At 41.2% G+C, this 21,030-nt stretch overlaps 2 protein-coding genes across 9 annotated transcripts in view; one reads left to right on the top strand and one right to left on the bottom strand.

Annotated features, from left to right (window-relative positions):
- Window positions 1-2,849, bottom strand: part of KIN (Kin17 DNA and RNA binding protein) — a 36,941-nt gene extending 34,092 nt beyond the window's left edge. Inside the window, exon 1 of one of the 2 annotated variants that reach the window (XM_029239326.1) lies at window positions 2,683-2,849. In XM_029239326.1, coding sequence (XP_029095159.1) covers window positions 2,683-2,796 — 114 coding nt within the window. In that variant the 5' untranslated portion in view covers window positions 2,797-2,849. The remainder of the gene's footprint in view (window positions 1-2,682) is intronic. The other variant, XM_029239327.1, reaches the window with a different exon arrangement.
- Window positions 2,850-2,977: 128 nt separating this feature from the next.
- ATP5F1C (ATP synthase F1 subunit gamma) lies at window positions 2,978-20,843 on the top strand. Of its 7 annotated transcripts, none has more exons than XM_029237873.1 (10): window positions 3,015-3,135; window positions 10,059-10,093; window positions 10,607-10,738; window positions 13,752-13,956; window positions 14,554-14,697; window positions 14,821-14,885; window positions 16,489-16,644; window positions 17,036-17,132; window positions 19,918-19,954; window positions 20,702-20,843. In XM_029237873.1, the coding sequence occupies exons 1-9, from the start codon at window positions 3,080-3,082 to the stop codon at window positions 19,922-19,924; spliced, it is 897 nt and encodes a 298-aa protein (XP_029093706.1). In that variant the 5' UTR covers window positions 3,015-3,079; the 3' UTR covers window positions 19,925-19,954; window positions 20,702-20,843. The 7 variants fall into 7 exon arrangements, with proteins under 7 accessions (XP_029093707.1, XP_029093706.1, XP_029093705.1 ...); XM_029237875.1 differs by lacking the exon at window positions 3,015-3,135 and adding an exon at window positions 3,293-3,831; XM_029237870.1 differs by lacking the exon at window positions 3,015-3,135 and adding an exon at window positions 3,832-3,854.
- The last annotated feature ends 187 nt before the right edge of the window (window positions 20,844-21,030 follow it).

Here is a 21,030-nt window from a genome sequence, read left to right as displayed (position 1 = left end):
CTCCCTCCCCCTCATTCTTCCGGTATTAGAGACAGAGACGGGGAGGGGGCTTGTAGGGGTCAGCTTCTCCTCCCCTAGGCAGGGAAGGGCAATGAACAGATGTGAGGGCAAACAGGTCAGAATCACCCCAAGTGTCTTACTCTGAAAAGTAGTAATTAAAAGAGAGAATCAAACGTGTCTTCTCTTTCCCTGAGGAATTTTATTTTAGGATAACATTTGAGGATAACCAAATAACCCTAGTTAATGAGAAAAAGCTCATTTTTTCAAAAGAATGGTGGTCAACAATAAATGTAAAAAGAACTAGAAAAATAACCACTTTTCAACTTCTAATGAAATAAGTGACTCAAGCAAAGATGTTAAAACACATGAGTAAAAGGCTGATGGGAAATTGGAGCTATAGGCACGATTCCACACTCCACTAGTATTTGTTACCAGTTCCCCCATAGTTACTTGCTCTTGCAAAGGGGAAAATATTACTTTCCAACATTACTTTACAGGCTGTCAACTGTACTCAATTTTCTTAGCACTCCCAGACATCATGGGCTTTCTTATTTGATGCAATGTGATATACACAGGGTCACCTATCAAGGATTCTGCTCCCAAATATTTAACCTGACCCTAACAAGCCTTCAGACCTAAGTTCCAGTTTACAAAAATTACAAGAGTTAGAGAAAGAAGACGAACGACAACCACAATAAAAGTTAATTGTTAAAGGGGGAATCCTCTAGGATCATTACTGGCCTAGCCTCTTCAAGTCAATGTCAAGAAAAACAACAGAGGGGAAGGGAGGGAATTCTATTTTAAATTTAAAATTGAGAGAGAATTAAAAGTCCTAACACCCGACACCACAGAGATTTTTAGGGCAATGCAACTATTCTGTATGATACTATAATGGTGGATATTTGTCACGATACATTTGTCCAAAGCCACAGAATGTTCAACACCAAGAGTGAACCTTAATACAAACTATGGACTTTGGTGCTAATTATGTGCCAATGTAGTGTTATTGACTGTAACAAAAGTACCATTCTGTTGCACCAGGTTGATGGTTGGGGAGGCTGTACATGTTGAGGGCAGGGTGGGTACGAGAAATCTCTGTACCTTCTGCTCATTTTTGCTGTGAACCTGAAACTGCTCTAAAAAATAGTCTATTTTTTAAAAAGTTCAAATAACCAAATCCAATGTATAGCTTTTGACTGGATCTGGGTTTGTTTGTTTTTGTTTTTACTTTATTTTATTCAGGTATAGTTGATTTACAATGTTGTGTTAATTCCTGCTGTACAGCAAAGTGATTCAGTTTTTTATATATATATACATACATACATATATAATTCTTTTTCATATTCTTTTCCATTATGGTTTATCACAGGATATTGAATATAGTTCCCCATGCTAAAAAAACTGTTTTAAAAAGCATTTATGGGAACAATTGAGAAAATGTGACTATGGAGTATGCACCAGATGATATGAAGAAATATTTATTAATTTTGTTACGTGTGATGACATATATTGTGGCTGTATAGAAAAATATCCTAATATTTTAGAGGAGCATATTTAAATATTTATAGGTGAAATACCCTGATGCTTGTAATTTACTTTACATATTTCAGAGAAAAGGAAACATGGCAAAGTATTTAAAATGTTAAGTGAAACTTAAAGCGTTAAATCTGGGTAGTGGATATATGGATGTTCCCTGTACTAGTCTCTAGTTTTCTGTGTAAGAATTTTACCTTGACTAGTAGTAAAGAGAAATGAAAGAGAATAACTGTATCAATGTTATTCAACGTGAGGCCCACCTAAAGTATCTCATCCCTCACTTGCAGAAACACTGGATTAGATTATTCCAAGTGCCCAGTGCTCTTCCTTTCCTACCCAATTCAATCTCCAGAGAAAAACGTGATCCTGTCACTAGCCTGCTCTCAATTTTTCCAGGTGCTTCATCATCCATCTAAATAATGGGGAAAAGTGTAAACTCCACAGCACAGCAAAGTTTTTTCAAGATCTGCTCAAAGACCCCTTGAGCCACCTTACACATAATTCACTCATTTAAAACTCACAACAATCTTACAAGTAGGGACACTTACTATTCTCACTTTTCAGATAAGTAAACAGGCAGAGACAATGTGACTTGTCGGCTTCCTAATTCTGATTCTGACTCCAGAGGCCACATCTCACCCGCAATAACATCCTGGTCCTGGCACATGGCAGGTGCTCGATAAATGCTTGTTAGGTGACTAGTGTGCAAGAGCTTAGTTCTCCTTTTTCATCTGATCCCGAAAAGAGGTGTACACCCTGATCATGTCTAAGAGCCACGGCAAGTCAGAGACGTCTGTTACTATCACTCCCGGGCGTCCGGCTCGGCACTGTTCACCCCCCGTTTCTTGACTTGAGTGGGGTCACTTCTCCGAGGGCTGCAAAACCTTTTCTTACTTCACTTCTTTTTTGGGGTTAGACTGGGGAACAAGGAGGTGTCAAAGGCCACTGGTTCCCTGCCAGGACGGGGGCTGAAGGGAAGGACGGCCCTACTGAGTTGAGTCCTTGACTCACCCTGCGCAGCCCCCACGACTAGGGACGGGAGACCCAGGCCCTCACCCCGGCGTCGGGGACCTCAGCCTGCATCTCCAGCGGGGTCCCTCCGGGGAGAGGAGGGGGTGGACACGGGGTCGCCCCGGGCCCGCTTACCTCGTCCCGGCACTGCTTCTGGCACATCTGGCAATACCAGCGCAACTTCTGAAGCCCCTTGGACTTGATTCTGTTGGCGATGGCCTTAGGGGTAAGAAAATCTGATTTCCCCATCGCGCCCTCCGCAGCAACAAGTTCCCGCAGACCAGCGCCTGGTTGACCGGAAGCGGAACAGGGCTGGCGGGGGTGGGCAGGACAAATATCCTCGGCTAGTCTGAAGGAGGTGGGGCTTCGGAAGCCAGGGCACCACCACCCCCAACGCTCGCGAGGCTTCGTTCCATCCTGCGAGAAGAAGCGAGACTGAATGAGACCACGGGGTGGGCGGGGCGTGTGGGGCAGCTTCCGCGCAGGCGCGGTGAGGCCTGTCTGACCGACCTTCAGCAGGGCCGGAATCACCATGTATTCTCCGGCGGGGCTAGCAGGGCTGTCGGCCTGGGCCGTGCAGCCGCAATGGTATGGCAGCTCGCGGTGGGAACGGGAGGGTTACGGCGGATGGAGGGGCTCAGGCAGGGGGCAGGGGAAGCGGGTCGAGGCGAGTGGGACGGACCCGGGGTCGCAGGGCCGGCCAGGCCCGGGTGCCGCAGAGGCCCCGGAGCCCGGGCTGCAGGAAGCGCTCGGAACCGGGAAGGGCGCGCCACGTCTCCGGAGGCGGGCTGGGGCGGGGTGAGGGCCACGAGAAGTGCTCATCTGGGACCTCGAGAGTGGGGCCTTGGGCCCAGTTAATTTGAGGGCAGTCTTGGATCCCCTCAGCTACTAAGTAAATGCTTACGGAGCCTTTGCTGCGCGCCAGGCGGCGAGCCTCTGGGAGGCCTTACCCGGGCCCTCAAAGTGGGGGAGGGGAGGGCCCCAGGGAAGGTCCCGCGGAAGGTTAAGGTGTGCTTTTTGTCCTTGACGCTTTTTGAAACTCTCCGGTGCAGAGCGCAGTAACGCACAACGCGAACTAAGCAGCGACCTTGCAGCAGGCGGTTTGCTGGACCCAAGTGAATAAAATAAATGCCCTCGTGGGTTGCAAAGGGGACCTTAAATATCTGTTGGCGAGGAAGCGGAAGAGACCTTGCACTATCTCGAAACTGTTGTGCTGAATCAGTAATCCTGCAAGGTCATGATATCGTCCCAATGCCCCGAGGAGGAGGAGATGGATGGACTTCTGTGCGTCATCTGTTCATTGCCATGCAAGTTTTAGGGATTTTAAACATTGGTTTCCCCCCACCCTCCAGAAAAAGCATCTTAGAAGGCCTAGGAATAGGCAGACAAACGTTGGTTTGTATGGTACCCTGTAATAGGATGAGATGTGATGAAGCTAGACAGAGTCTGGAAGAATTTCAGATACAGTGCTAAAGGGTTAGCTATAGACTGTAGCATTTCCCCGGTTTTACAGTAAAGGAGAATTCTGAGGAGCCACCCCACTAAACTAGATTTTTGTACCTAATTTATGAGAAGGGACTATAAAGCATTAATTAAAATAGGGATGTGTTCATTAAGCAAAAAATTTATAACAATAAAAGATTTTCAGCTTAATGAAGTAATTAAATCTGATGTGAAAAACCTACATACAAATGTTAGTGGATTTGCCTTGGAATTCAGAGTTTCTTTCTCCTAATATTGAAAGAGTATTCATGGGAAGTAAGAAGTCACCTTAGTTGGATTCTCACTGGTATAGGTTGTCCCATTTCTCAATCACTCAGCGCACATTTGTTGGGTGCTTGCCCTATGCCAAGTTGGCACTGTGGAAAGTGCTAAAACGTGGTGAACAAATCGACATGATCCTGGTGAGCGTTGTGGGATAGTTCCTCACATGCAGTGGTGCTCTGCAAACATCACCTCTCTTTCCTTCCTTCCTTCCCATCTTGCTGTGCATTAATGTTATCTGTAAATATTTTTAGAACTTTGTTATCCAAGTTGATCTTTAAAAATGGACAGTTTCTGAAATGAGGACAAAATACATAAAATTGTAAAAATAACTTTTAAAATACCTGTAAGATCTTTTGAAGATCTTTTAGTAAAGAAGCATTTAAGCGCTTGCTGGGTCTGAGACAACTACTGTGTCGGGTGGGGCTTAAACTGGAACCTCAGTCAGAAAATAAATGAAGTCCTGACCTTACTCCCTTTGGAGTGTTAGTTTTAAATTGTTAGGTTATGAATATTCATCAAACGTCAGTTTCCACCTTGCAAGGCATACTCTGTCCTCTTCCTTTTCATACATTTCATCACTCTAGATGCCTGCTGTCTTTCCTGCCTCTTCTGCCTTTTCCCTTCCACTCCCTATAATTGCCTTTTAAATTCAGAAACTAAAGCCATCTTAATGTTTCACATACCACAGAATTAATTTGGAAGGGAAATACGTTATACTTTTGTCTTTGCAGAACCAGAAAGAGGCATTTCCTTGGTTGTGTTTTGGTTATTGAAAGCTTTTTAAAATGCAATTTGTTGTTATAGTTTTGGTTTCAGGGAGGTTAGCCTACCAACATTAAACATTAGGCTTAATTAAACCTACAGTGAAGTTGTTTTAATTGTTCAGGGTGTCAGTAAAATACCCTAAATTTTTGGAAATTAAACTTTTTTTTAAAGTAGTATTTAAGAAAATGGAAATAAGAAATTTGGGGGTGGGAAAGAGTGATTTTTCTATCTCAAATCAGGGGGAAATACATTTCTATTTCCTAGTGTTCCACATTGTCTAAAATGGAACTATTTTATAATAGGAAACCAGTAGGCCGTAAGTTGAACTATGGACACTGAAAAGGGGGAGAGATGGCATTTCAGGAGAGAGAAGAGAGGCCATCATCTGAGGCTGACATAGCAGATACATACTTTTAAACGTGAGGCAGCAGCCTGTAGTGTACCCGATGGAGTGGTGCCAAACTGCCCGGCTTTGAATCCTGACCACCACTCACCTGGCAGTGTGGCCTTGGGCAAGTTACTCAGTGTCTCTGTACCATTTCCTCATCTGTTAAATGGGGGTAATGCTAGTACCCCATTCATTGGATTAGTGTGGGGATTAAGTGAATCAGTATTTGTAAAGAACCAAGGACAGTGGGAAAAATGCTTATGAGGATCCAGATGTATCAGCTGAAAAATGAAAACGAATTTATACATACACGTTCTACATAAAATGTAATGTGAGAAGGTTAGAAGCCTAACAAGACTGAATTGTGTGTCACGGTTGGTGATAAAGTTCTGGGGAGTCGCTTGGTGGAGAGGCCAGGGTCGGACTTTCACCCAGGCATTCAGTGTTAGAATTAGACATACTTCATAATTTTCTTTTCCTTTGGAATTAGTGGATGCTGCTTCTTCCTTAATTTTTATATTATTCAGCATTATACACTCCTTAAAATTCATTCAAGCTGTCTGTAATTTCTTTGAATGATACATAGTTCACCCACGAACCTGCTGTGTGATCATAGTAGATCATGGTAGTCCGCCATCTATCTGTGCGATTTGCCCTCTGCTGTATTTGATGTGTTTCTAGTTTCTCAGATAATCTCCCGAGAATTTTTTAGGACATGATGCAATTTTCCAGAACAGAAAACTGACGCAGAACTTCCTTTATCTTCTCATTTGCAAAAGCTGTATATTCAGTAGAGCAGTCTGTCGCCAGAGGGAGTTCAGATCAGCTTGTGGTTATTTTGCACTCAAATTGTACTTAAAAAATAACTTTGTAACACAGATAGACATGTTTAGAATTGAATGAAGTCTAAACATGAGAGTGCTTCAAAATTGGGGAAATTAGGGTGTGTGCACAGCAGAAAGAATCACAAAAGATCCTGTATCTTCTGCATACCTCTCACTTGGGATACGTGTGGAGACCCGAACATTCTGTGTTCATCCAGATATGGCATGCAGTTCAGATTTTGTTCCATATGATGTGCTCTGACTAGAAACCTATGTCAGTTAAATTGGAGTGCATGCCTAAGACCATCTATAAAGAGTGACCAGTGTCACGCTTTATAGTCTCTAAATTTAGAATGTCTGGGCAAATAAGTTATTCCAAAAAAAGAAAATCATCCCCAAAATATTACTTTTCAAGTGCCATGATGAAAAAATGTTCATGGGATGGTCATTATGTTGATTAAGTCCGCCCTCTGAAACTAGCAGAGCTTGTCAATGTTTGACAGCTTTTATCTTTGCCTTTGGGGGATCCACTCTTAAAACCAAACCCGTAATGTTTTCCAGGTAGTCTCCTTCCTCTTATTTTCTTTATTTTTCTTTCTCCATGGCTGAGTAATACCAGTAGTAAGATACATAAGTCAAGAGATTTTTAAAAAATAGCTGTTCTGGTTATGAACTTTCAGACTGACTTTTGTGCACATAAACACATAGAATCACAAAAATGGCATCATATCTTATAGCCTGCATTTTTAAGTTATTATAGACTTTTTTTTAGTCTGTTTTTAGTACAGTTTTAGATTTATAGAAAAATTGAGTAGCACAGAGAGTTACATATACCCACACCCCACTCTGGACATTTTCCCCAGTCATCAACATCTTGCATTAGTGTGGAGTGTATACTACAATTAATGAACCCGTGTTGATGCATTATTAACTAAGGTGCATAGTTTCATTAAGGACACTCGTTTTGTTGTACACTTCTGTGGGTTTTGACAAATGCATAGTGACATGTGTCTTCCATTACAATACCATGCAGAATAGTTTCACTGCCCTAAAAATCTCTCCCTAAATCCTGGCAACCACTGATATTTTTATTGTTGCTATAGTTTTTTCAGTTCTGGAATGTCTTATAATTGGAATCATACAGTATGTAGCCTTTTCAGATTGGTTTCTTTCACTTAGCGATATGCAATTAAGGTTCCTCCATGTCTTTTTGTGGCTTGATGGCTCATTTATTTTTATTGCTTAATACTGCTCCAACTGTATGGATGCATCTGTCTGTTTGTCCATTCATTCATGTATTGAAGGACATCTTGATTCCTTCCAGTTTTTGGAAGTTATGAATAAAGCTGCTATAGGAATGTGAATGCAGGTTGTCATGTAGATAAAAGTTTTCAGCTCAATTGGGTAGGTATCTAGGGGTATGATTGCTGAATCATATGTTTAAACTATGTTTAGATTTGTAAGAAGCTGCCAAACCATCTTCCAAAGTAGCCATACCATTTTGTATAACCACTGGTGATCAGTGAGAGTTCCTGTTACCCCACATTCTTGCCGTCATTGGTATTGTCAGTTTTTTTTTAAATTTTTGGCCATTCTTTGGGATTTTCTATGTAGTTGATCATGTCATCTATGAACAAAGACAGCTTTATTTCTTCCCTCCCAACCTGTATACGTGTTGTTTCCCTTTTTGTCTTAACTGCATTAATTAGGACTTCAGTACAATGTTGAGTAGGGGTGGTGAGACAGGGCATCCTTGTCTTGTTCCCAGTCTTAGGGGGAAAGCTCCTAGTTTCTAACCATTAAACCTTAGGGGGTTTTTTTTATGGATGTTCTTTATCAGGTTGAGGAAGTTCTCCTCTATTCCTAATTCGCTGAGAGGTTTTTAATCGTGAATCGGCATTTGATTTTGTCAGATCCTTTTTCGGCATCTATTGATGATACCATTTGTCTTCTTTAGTGTGTTGATGTGGTGGATTATATATTTGAATTTCGAATGATGAACAAGCCTCACATACCTGGAATAAATCCCACTTGGTCGTAGTGTATAATTGTTTTTAATACATGGTTAGATTGCATTTGCTAATATTTTGTTGAGGATTTTTGCATCTATGTTCATGAGAGATATTGTTCTCTAAATTTCATTTCTTATATAATGTCTTTATCTGGTTTTAGTATTAGGGTTATGCTGGCCTTATAGGATTAGGACATATTCCCCCTGCTTCTCGTTCTAATTCTCTTTCTTTTTCTTTTTTTTTTTAATTTTATTTTTTTTGGCACCAACTACCATGTCTTCTGATAGTTACAAATCTGTCTCAAATCTCAATACCTCATATGTTTCCCAGACCTGGTTAACATTTCCACTTGGTCGCATGGTTTTTTAAACTACATCAAATTCAAACTTCATTATCTCCAGGGAGATCTCCCCCACCCAGTTTTTCTCTCTTGGTTAAATGACAACAGTGTTCATTTAGGTCATTAAGTTAGAAACCTTTGGGTCAGCTTGCTCTCACATCTGGTCTCCTGTTGCTTTGTCAACCTCTCAGTCCAGGTGCTTGCCTTCTCTTGTCTGGAAGCCCCTTGTTTGGCCTCCATGTCATCAACATTTGGTATCATTTTGTGCTTTTCACTGCCATCCGAGATACCTTACTGAAAAACTAAACTGATTTGTGGGCTTAGAAACATTCATCATTTTTCCAGTACCTATAAAATAATATTTAAACTTATTAACCCAAGCTATGTCTCCAGCTTCAAAACTACATCCAGTTCCTAGGAATGCCCTCCTTAGGCCCTCCTTTATGCACAAATATATCGATTCTTCATTTCTCCCATGGAGCTTTCCAGGCCAACACAGGTACTTTATGGACTTACGAGCTACAAGATAATGTATATTCAATAACATGTCTTCACCAGTAAGAGGAGGATCCTCTTGTAATTTATCTTTCACCAACATTACTTTTAAGTCATATCATTTTGACTTTAATGCATCAGCACTTTAAAAGACTGTAGAAAATATTTAATGTAAATTTCATGTAAATCTAAATTTGCATAAATCTTGTTTATGAGATAATAGTATGCTTCTTGTGGTCAGACACCATGTCCTGGAGCAGAGTAGCTGCTCAGTAAAGAGCTTACTGAATTGAGTTGAAAAAGTCAATTGGTTTAAATAAACTGTACTTTGACACATGTGGTCATGTTAGAATGTGTAGTTGACCGTAAGGGTTATTTGAAAAGGTTTCGGTGAACTGAGGAAGTCAGCAACAATATAGGCAAAGACATAGGGGTGGGAATAGAGCATGCGTGAATGCCATTGTGACTTCAGTGGAAGCTTTGTGTTAGATCAAATAGAATGAGATCTGTTTTTGTTTTGTTTTTTTTTTTTTTTTTTTTGCGGTACCTGGGCCTCTCACTGTTGTGGCCTCTCCCGTTGCAGAGCACAGGCTCCGGACGCGCAGGCTCAGCAGCCATGGCTCATGGGCCTAGCCGCTCCACGGCATGTGGGATCTTCCCGGACCGGGGCACGAACCCGTGTCCCCTGCATCGGCAGGCGGACTCTCAACCACTGCGCCACCAGGGAAGCCCTAGAATGAGATCTTTGATGATGTAGGGTTTGGTATCAGTATTGAGGTATTTATGTATACACACACACATTCAGAGTCATAGATCATTTCTTTATGGGATACTCTTTAAATCAGTTTATCAACTTTGAAAGTTTTTCTTTGAGCTATTTTTCAAAAAACTAAAATGTTTTTTACCACCTTTATTCTCAGGATCCAAGTTCGAAATATGGCAACCTTGAAAGATAGTAAGTACTTTATCACAATATGTGAATTAAGAAAAACTAAACTTTGACAAATAAAAATGTGCTGCTTTAGCCCATTTACGTATTTGGTCAAAATGGACACAGTGAATCTATGCCATCCCTATGCGGCATTGAACTTGTTTTGGAAAAGACCCATGTGAGGTGACACATGGTTGTTGATTCTGTTGTCTGTAGAATGATAATGATATAACTAGAAAAAACTACTGTGTGTGTGTATAAAATGTTACGGAATATGTGGCAAAAGGCCATTTTCAGTACCATTTAGTTTTAAATACATAATTTATTGATACTATTATGTTGCCGTTTTGCTTGTCCTCTCCAGGTAGCACAAGGTCTGAGTTATTGGTACTCTAACATTAAGCCTAGTTTAGCAGCTGCTATTAATTGAAGGTCTAACTGCTAATTATTCTACCTTGAAGTTTAGGAAAATATTTCGATAAATTCACAAATGAAATGGTAACTCCTTTATCTTAACACAGCACTTCTATTTTTCAGTTACCAGGCGACTAAAATCAATCAAAAACATCCAGAAAATTACCAAGTCTATGAAAATGGTAGCAGCAGCGAAATATGCCCGAGCTGAGAGGGAGCTGAAACCAGCCCGAGTGTATGGAATAGGATCCTTGGGTAAGAGGAGAGTGCAGTCACAAATTACGAAGTACCGTTTAACCTAGAGATGACTGTTCAGGACTCGTCTGTCCTGAGTACTTCCAGGCCCCATCTATCACAGCAGCCCTGTGTGGGTGGGGACCGTCAGAGCTCCTGCTTTGCAGATAGGAAAAACTGAAGCCCAGTGCAGTCATAACTACACCTCTGTGACTTGGCATCTGAGCCTCTCTATTTGTTAACCACTGTATGTGATCATGTTCACTTTTAAGATATTCTGAAAATTTTCCTAGATTATTAAATACACCATCAAAAGAACTTGGAAGTTTAGTGCATTAAACTCGAATGCTTGATTTCTTCCTGTTACACTGTGATGTGATCTTTTAGGACTGCAGGGTGGGGAGGGGGTGCCCTGCAGTGGAAGGTGACTGGGTAGTCATGGATATGACTCTGAGGACATGAGCGGAATGTTTAAACATCAACTGTAAAGAGGGAGAAATTTGCTTATTTCCAAATTGAAGAAAAGATGTATCTGTATCATCTGTGTGTTAATGCCTTTATGTATTACATATACCTTGTGCAGTAGTTTTCTTGTGCTCTTCATATTTTTTAAGCATGCATTTTTAGCATGCTTTTTTTAGTCGGTGTTTTTGTTGTTTTTTTTTTTTTTGGCTCCATTGGGTCTTCGTTGCTGCGCGCGGGCTTCTAATTGCGGTGGCTTCTCTTGTTGGGAAGCACGGGCTCTAAGCACGCAGCCTTTGGTAGTTGCGGCACACAGACTCAGTAGTTGTGGCTCGCGGGCTCTAGAGTGCAGGCTCAGTAGTGAGGCACATGGGCTTAGTTGCTCCGTGGCATGTGGGATCTTCCCGGACCAGGGCTCAAATCTGTGTCCCCCTGCATTGGCAGGCAGATTCTTAACCACTGCGCTACCAGGGTAGTCCAATCAGTTTTTTTATATATAAATTTATTTATTTTATTTATGTTTATTTTTGGCTGCATTGGGTTTTTGTTGCTGCGCGTGGGCTTTCTCTAGTTGCAGCGAGCAGGGGCTACTCTTTGTTGCAGTGTGTGGGCTTCTCTTGTTGTGGAGCATGGGCTCTAGGCGCGTGGGCTTCAGTAGTTGTGGCTCACAGGCTCTGGAGCGCAAGCTCAGTAGTTGTGGCACACGGGCTTAGTTGCTCTGCAGCATGTGGGATCTTCCCGAACCAGGGCTCAAACCCATGTCCCCTGCATTGGCAGGCAGATTCTTAACCACTGCGCCACCAGGGAAGCCCTAGCATGCTTTTTTTTAAGCATGCTCTAAAGAAACTTCTGTATGAGAAAACGATAGGGCGCTAGGCTTCAGTGGAAATGCCTCCTTGCTTTAAAAATGCCATATTTAGGGAATTTGCTGGCGGTCCAGTGGTTAGGACTTGGCACTCTTATTGCCAGGGTTCGGGTTAGATCCCTGGTTGCGGAACTAAGATCCTGCAGGCTGTGTGGTGCAGCCAAAAAAAAAAACCCAGCCATATTCAGCTTTTCCTAGGAGGCATAATGGAGACTTGCTAGGTTAGGGTTAGCAATCATTAACAACCCCAGCCGTTTGCTCTCCTGAGTCCTGTTCTATAACCAGCATAATACTGAGCACCTAGTTAGCGGCCCGGTAGAGGTTGATAAATTACTCTAGCCTATTTCTATGAAAAGGTGAAAGTCATTCACTGTTCACCTTTCATGCTGAAATGAATAAGTGTAATAAATTTGTTTCCCCTCAAAACTCTATAACCACAAAACTATCAAATAAGGAAATTGACTCAGATATCTAATTATAGTATTTGTGGTGTGATATTAAAAATTCAAGTCAAGGCTGCCATTCAGCTTCTAAGTCCTTCAAAGTAAAAAAATACTAACTGCTAGATATTAAATGGCTAATCATTTAAAATATTTAAGAACTTTAAATAGACATTTTATGCTGTACAATATAAAACATATAAAGAGACTGAAAAGGAATATTTTCTCCACTTCCCTAAACTTTGGAGTTGAGTATTTACCTCTCTCTGCTTTTTATGGAGGGTCCTCAGGTATTGAAATTGAGAATCACTGCTCTATACTGAAAAAGGCGATAGCAGGAATGTTGTTGAAGTGGGGAATGTGGCAGCCATGCAGATGCACTTTGTAACGAGAGTGAGCACAGCTGCTGAATCGTCCTGTGGTTTTGCACCCAAGCCATGCTTCCCACGGGCTGCTGCTGGCCAGCACCTGAGCACAGATGGGATACTCAGGCGTGTTCTTGGGAGACTTGGGGCTCCCTGGCAGCCTCGCTGAACTTTCCCTCAACTGTACAGCAGTCCAGGAAGCTGCCACCGCACCTTTCATCCCACTGGTCAGACTGGCATCCTGGTGTGATGGCTATTCTGACCTCCTTCCTATTTTCTCTCACAGGCATTTCCCCAGTAAAATCCATGTATATTTTATCCTATTTAAACACCTCTTGCCTTCTGCTTCTTGGAAGACCAACAAAGTGAGGTTGTTAGTAATACCAAAAATAGGGACTTCCCTGGCGGTCCAGTGGTTAGGACTCTGCGCTTCCACTGCAGGGGACACGGGTTTGATCCCTGGTCCTGCAAGCCACGCAGCCCAGCAAAAATAAATAAATAGAAAATAAAATGGCATCCATCATTTTAATGTCAGCAGTTTTCATAAAAGCTTGCTATGTAGATTATATGAGCATTTCAGTAAATATTTGTTTTCTGCTTTTTTGGTTGTACACTGAAGATCTGTGTTCTTTAGAAATTTGGCAAGTCTAGAGAAGTTGGTACTTCTATAAGTCTGGCCTTTTTACAAGTTCTTTAATTGTGCTAGCGATTTCTTTTAGTCAGTACTTAAGATAATTTGGCCCTTAGGAACCTCTGTCTTAATAGAGATTTAAACCTTTATGGTTTTTAGCCTGATTGTAAATGAAATACGTGCACAGACACTTGATTATATTGAGGCATCATTTTGTAAATTAGGGTTATTGCTGTACGTAGTGTAATTACACATACATTTTTTTTTTAAGCTCTATATGAAAAGGCTGATATTAAGGTGCCTGAAGACAAGAAGAAACATCTCCTTATCGGTGTGTCCTCAGACCGAGGGCTTTGTGGTGCTATTCATTCCTCGATTGCTAAACACTTAAAGAGTGAGGTGGCCAATCTCACAGCAGCTGGGAAAGAAGTTAAGATTGTTGGAGTTGGTGATAAACTCAGGAGTATACTTCACAGGTAATTTAAGTATATATTGTTTATGTTTAAAAGGCTGCGAGAATGAATAAAGGGAAGTTTCTTTGATAGTCTGTTTAAGCAAGGTGTCTTTTTTTGGTTACCATTTTATACACAGGTTTTGTTTTGTTTTGAATTTTTTTCCAGAATATAGTAGAATGGATAGATTTCCCCTGTTTTCTATTTATCTTTTGTTTTTCCTTCTTCCAGACCATAAATGGAATACAGTAGGAATATCAGAAGCTATGGGTTTTTGTTTTGGGGGACGTTTTTCAGTTTTTTTTTTAACGAGGACCCTAAGGAGCTCTCACAGCCGGGAAATGCCAGAAATGCATGACAGCTGATGAGGGCTGGAAGGAGAGAAGTAAAGGCAGAGAGAAATGCAAGACAGGAAGGGCCTGGTGTTAGTCCTTAGTTCTTGGCAGGTGCTGAAGGAAAGGGACAATCACGATAATGCAGGGGCGCCTTAATTCAGTGAACACCCCCCGCCCCCCTCAAAAAAGCTTGATCCATAGTGAGCGTGTTTTTTCCTTGTTCTCTGTTCTTTCAGCAGAAGTATTCTGTTAAACTATTTTATGTGACCTCTTCATTTTCTTGTAGGACTCATTCTAACCAGTTTCTGGTGACATTCAAAGAAGTGGGGAGAAGGCCCCCTACCTTTGGGGATGCGTCGGTCATTGCCCTTGAACTGTTAAATTCTGGATATGAATTTGATGAAGGGTCTATCATCTTTAACCGATTCAGGCAAGAAAAATGTTGAAATCTAAGCTTTTTTATGTTTATGTTCAGATTTTTCAATTAAGTAAATGTCTACTTAACAGTTTAAAATTATACTTTTGGAATTTACATTTGCTTTGCCGTTTCTAGGTCTGTCATCTCCTACAAGACAGAAGAAAAGCCCATCTTTTCCCTTGGTACCATTGCAAGTGCTGGTAAGTAGGTTTTGTATGACAAGTATTTTTCCTATAGAAAGGAGAGATTTGTACGTTTAGGAAAACAGTGATTGTCAGGGTGGCTTTTTTTCAGCAGTAACAAAAATGACGTTGGGCTGTTTATCACCATCTATTAGTGGCTTCCATGAAATCATAAACATTTATTGTTTGACAACTCTTACTGCATTCTTTCATTAATTTAATAAATAAATATCCATTGAAGGCCATCGTTAGATATGATTTCTGTCCTTGGAGGTTGAAGAACTAAGCTAGAATGATCTGTTGGCTTTGCAATCTGTGTGTGGGAGCCCTCCCTAACCACAAAACAGACGCTCTAGAATAGAGATTTGAACGCTATTCACAACTAATATACATTGAACAACTCAGTTCTCTTGTTTTGCTGTTTAAACAAAGTGATCATTGCTCAGTGATGCGTCCTGGAAATAATACACAGGAACTGATTTTATTTTCCCTTTCTGTATATTAGATTTCTCCTGTAATAGGTGTATAACTTTTACATTTTTTTTTACATAAATGTATTTATTTTTTGGCTGTGTTGGGTCTTCATTGCTGCAAGTGGGCTTTCTCTAGTTGAGGCAGGCAGCAGCTACACTTCGTTGCAGTGCGCAGGCTTCTCATTGCGGTGGCTTCTCTTGCTGCGGAGCGTGGGCTCTAGGCGCACGGGTTTCAGTAGTTGCGGCGCATGGGCTCAGTAGCTGTGGCTCATGGGCTCTAGAGCGCAGGCTCAGTAGTTGTGGCGCACTGGCTTAGTTGCTCTGCGGCATGTGGGATCTTCCCGGACCAGGGCTCGAACCCGTGTCCCCTGCATTGGCAGGTGGATTCTTAACCACTGCGCCACCAGGGAAGTCCCTATCACGTTTACATTTTAACGTCTTAGAAATTGGGATGCTTCTACCAGTCAATGGCATGTCATTTTCAATTGGCTATGTTATTTTCTTTCTTCATGGTACATAAAATAGGAGTTATAATCAACCGCATCTTAAATTTGATGAAATCCAGTACTGTCTCAGCACTTTACACTAATGAGTGAATTTTCAAGTCTGCTGCTACGTTTCCACTGCCTAATTACTAAAATGCACAGCAGCCTCTTAACTCTTCCTCTCTTCCACATTCTCAGAAAAGCTTTCCCTCCCGTATTTTCCTGAAACTTTCAGATTTCCCCAATAATCAAATGGCTGAAATGGGATTTTTATATTACACTATACGAGTCTCAGTTCTTTCCTTAATTTCTTTATTGAAAAACGCAGTCACTGACTGTTGGGTGGCTTCGTGCCCAGCACGCTGCTAGATACCATCCAAAGGATTTGTATCCGTGAAATGTGGTGCTGTTACTTTAAATGTGGACTTCTTAAGTTTTATGAAGTTAAGCATTTGAAGTAGAATATCAAATGCTTTGTTTACACATCATATTTTGCTGAAAATCTATTATCTATAGTATGGAAATAGATGAAGATTTTAGAACTGAGTCCTTTAACCAATCTTACGTTGACTTTATAAAGAGTTTTTCTACCAGGAGGCTGTCTTGATTAAATCAGTCTTTGTGCTGTATCGCTTCAGACAAATCCATGGCTTGTTTTAACAGAGAGCATGAGTATCTATGATGATATTGATGCTGACGTGCTGCAGAATTACCAAGAATACAGCCTGGCCAACATCATCTACTACTCTCTGAAGGAATCCACCACGAGTGAGCAGAGTGCCAGGATGACGGCCATGGACAATGCCAGCAAGAATGCTTGTAAGCGCTGAGAGAATTCCCTTGCGGAAAGCAGCATGAAGACCCTCACGTCAAAAGGCATTAGCGATTCTGGAAGTGGACCAGGAAGCAGGAGAGCTGGGGTCTAGTCCTGGGCTCTGCCACCGATTCTGTGAGGATAGAAAAATTATATTCTCTGCCTTAAAGGAAGTAATATCTTACTTGGTACGCAGTAAGTGTGCAGGTACTTTGAAAAGGTATCTCGTGGAAGAAACAAAACTACCTTCATAAAATTTTTTGAGTGGCCAGTTTGGGTACCCAAAAGGAAACAGAATCTTATTTTTGAATTAAGCAACACACGTCTATAAATGAGTTAGTGAAAAAGGTATTCTTTTCTAGTTTTAGATCTTGTTGTCTTTTGTTCTGTTTGTAGCTGAGATGATTGACAAATTGACTTTGACGTTCAATCGCACCCGCCAAGCTGTCATCACCAAGGAGCTGATTGAAATCATCTCCGGTGCTGCGGCTCTGTAAGTAACTGTGCGTCACCTCAGACTCCGTGTCTCATCTGTGCCTGCTAGTTTAGCCTTTGCATGTTTAAGTTTTCTGTTTTGTTTTGTCTGTTAACGATGAAATGATCCATTGCTTATCTTGTTTCCTTAATCGTAGAACATAAAGTTTGATGAAAATGAGATCTCTGGTGTATTTTGATTGTTTCAGCTGAAATATTCAGGCTTAGTTTCTTCTTTTTAGAAATTAGTATATTGCTAGCTTTCACTCCCTTCAAGTTTTAGGAATAAGGACGTGAATAATTCAGTATCATTTATACTGAATGATAAATATTCAGTATCATTTATAAAATCTGTCTTTGAAACTTAAAATATTATAAATCAGGCTTTCTGAGTTACAGGACTGGTTTGGGGTTTGGTTTTATATAAATCTGCAGATCATTGAATGGTAGTTGGGTCCAGGAATTTTTAAATTAAGTTTTCTGTATCAGTACTGTCTTATAAGGAGTTCTTAAAATACCGCTTTCCTCAAGAAAATGTCTTGGTTGTCTAGCTAGATATGTTAATGCTTGTGAAACCACGGTTACGATAATGGGAATTCTGTTTTAAAAATTATTAAATTGAACACCCATTATATGCCTCATACAGTGCTAGGCACGGTGTTGAAGGATGTGATCCTTTCTTCCAAGGCATTTACGTGCTAGTAGGATAAGAAAAAAATGCAGATAATTATGCTGAAAGATAAAATGTGTCGTAAGTTTTCTTTGACTCATTCTCTCTCACCTCCTGCTAATTGGTCACCGAGTTCTGTAAATTTTACCTTCTAAATATCCCTTGACCCTTTCCCCTTTATGCCCTCTTCACGCAGATCCTTGTCATTTCTCTCCCAAATTAAAAAATGTATTTTTTGAGTGGCACATATGTTTTTTTCCCTGAAATGCCATCCTTCCCCTGCACCCTTGATTGTACATCTGACTCTTTTTATCCTTCCTAACGGAGCTGGGGTAATCCTTTCTTCCAGAAATCCCCCCTTCCTGGTTTGAGTGGGGCAGCCTCCTGTGCTTCCCTTCATCATAGCACTTACACTGTTTTACTAGGAATTGCCCTTTTGTTTGTCTGTCCTCCTGCGGCTTGGGACAGGGAGTGTCTCGTTCAGTCTTATAGCCCCATCACCTGGCACATACTTCCTCAGTAAATATTTGTAGAGTGAATGAATGACGTGCCATGAATATATACATTTTTTTAAATATATTTATTTGTTTTTATTTTTGGCTGTGTTGGGTCTTTGTTGCTGTGCACGGGCTTTCTCTAGTTGCGGTGAGCGGGGGCTACTCTTCGTTGCGGTGCACGGGCTTCTCAGTGTCGTGGCTTCACTTGTTGCGGAACGTGGGCTCTAGAGTGCAGGCTCAGTAGTTGTGGCGCATGGGCTTAGTTGCTCTGCGGCATGTGGGATCTTCCCAGGCCAAGGATTGAACCCCTGTCCCCTGCATTGGCAGGCGGATTCTTAACCACTGCACCACCAGGGAAGCCCGCCATAAATATATTAAGACCTGGAAGTTCAGCAGAGAGAGAAGTAACATTTTATTGAGTATGTGAAAACGTGAATCCAGGTTTAAGAATCAGGGAAAGGTTTATCACTACGATGACATTTAAGTTGGTCCTTTTGTCTCTGGAGGATAGAAATGGGCAGAATGCCAGAGACACAAATAAACTGGTTGAGACAGTTTTATAAGTGTTGGTTGGATCCAGCAGCCTTCCTTCTCTTATTTTGCTTTGGAGCGTGAGTTTAAGACTAATCCATCTCTCAGCCTGGTCACTACTGCTCTGTTAACATCAGAGTCCAGGCAGTGATGAGCGGCCCTGCCGCTTACCAGCTTGATAGACGTGGTTAAGATACTCTGCCTGCAACGCAGTTGTTTTCTATGACATGGGGGCTAATACAAGGATTAAATAAGTGTATTATTCGTGTCCTCCTTGCTGTACTTCCTACTGCTGGAGCCACGCTGACTTCTTGGGTGGCGTGCATGCAGAGGCCTGGGGGAAAGTTTGGACTGCGCTCTGAAGGTCTGGGAGCTGTGAGATGTGGAGAGCCAGGAAAAGAGGAATGAATGCTCGGAATAGACCGAGGCTACAGCCTCTGCAGAATTGAGGACCAGGCTCTTTCTTGATTAGGAATGCGGGGACTTGGCTGAAAAGTAGCAAAACCAGAGAAATGAGGAGAGGGAGATTGGGATATGAAGACCAAGAATTTTAAAAAGAACTCAAATAACTGGAAATTGACTAGTTTTTGTTTTCTAGAAAGGCAGTCTAAATCCTTTATTGCAAGTTAGCTGTGCAGCCCCACGGTGGATTATTTATATGAATGGACTTGCATGCTCTGTAACCTGTCAGCTCTTCTGCTTAAAGGCTTTAATGCAAACACATTTGGCTCTTTGGTAATAATATAAAAGGCATGAATAAACTATAATATTTGAGGTACCAAATATTTAGTTGCTAGCCTAAAATTTTTTAATGTATTGTATGCTGTTTATAGAAAAGTTGTGGTTTAAAGTATGCTTTCATAGTCCTGCCTACTTGCATGAACATAGTTTTATTGCTTCTAACCAGATTCAAGTCTATGACCCTTTGTAACAATCATTGAATCTGTTTTAAGGGAATATTTTGGTAAGTATTATGTGATATACTCAAGGTAGTGAGTGAGGAAGTGGGCTTTCTTAGTCAGAAATTGTAAATGATTAACCAGCATGGATTGTTTCTTGACCTGCTTGTTTTGTGTTTGTCTTTTTCTTCTAATATAATAACCCAGGGACTAATGAAATTCGAGTTTCATCCTCAGACAAGAGGTAAAGTGGTAATATTTCACACACTCTCCCCTACCCCGTCAGAAAAGAAACCCGGTCAGATAGAACTGAAGGTAATTCGGCAACAGTGAAACTGATTCCCTGAGAGATGAGATGGCCAGGCCATTAGAGCAGCAGCCAGATGGTGGGAGTATGTGGGTGATGTTAGTGGGCTTTTTTTTTCTTCTTAGATATATTAAATAAACTGTAAGGATAAAGAATTAGCATTCTTGGGACCTCTCTGGTGGTCCAGTGGTTGGGACTCCACGCTTCCACTGTGGGGGACATGGGTTCGATCCCTGGTCAGGGAACTAGGATCCCACATGGCTCGTGGTGAGGCAAAAAGAAAAAAAAAGAAAAAAGAATTAGCATGCTTTTGAGTTATTAAATACAGGCTGGTGAGGAGCAGTGGTTCTCAAATTTTCTGGTCTCAGAACGCTTTGATATCTGACTTCACAGAGGATAGCTCAGTTCTCTCCATTTCTGTATTCATTCTGTCCTGATATTACACGTTGCATAGCCTCTGGAAAACTCCACCGTGTGCACCTGAAAATGAGAATAAAATAGGCAAGTAACATTGTTATAAAAATAGTTTTGCCCTCACGGACCCCATGAAAGGGTCACCAGACCAAAATTTGAGAACCACTGGTGTAGAGTAGCATTTTATTATGTAGAGTCAGTTCTTTAAGTCCCACCGAAATATGTATTATATCTTGACATCTTTATTTGTTCTGTACTTTTATTTTTCAGGTAACGAAGATTCAGCCAGCTGATTTTGTTTTTAGCTTACTGCTGTCCTTGTCAGAAGAAATTGTTGGTCCACTGTTTAAATTAGTAAAGACAGCGAGATATTTGTAAATTATCTTACAATAAATGACTCACCATAAGAAAATCACTGTCTTTTCTTATTATATGAGAACAGCAGTTTTCCAAATGAGATCTTAAAACACTTAAAAATATTAACATGCTACTATTAAGAAGATAGTTGAAGAGGCTCCTCTGATTTTCTGGTTGCCTAACAGCCGTGGAAAGCCTGGCCTCCGTGGGGTCAGGGTGGAAGGAAGAGGCACCAGGCCACA

Source organism: Monodon monoceros, unplaced genomic scaffold, assembly GCF_005190385.1.
Source record: "Monodon monoceros isolate NGI ecotype Baffin Bay Population unplaced genomic scaffold, NGI_Narwhal_1 Super_Scaffold_21, whole genome shotgun sequence".
Taxonomy (NCBI): Eukaryota; Metazoa; Chordata; class Mammalia; order Artiodactyla; family Monodontidae; genus Monodon; species Monodon monoceros.
This window is presented reverse-complemented; position numbering and strand designations above follow the sequence as displayed.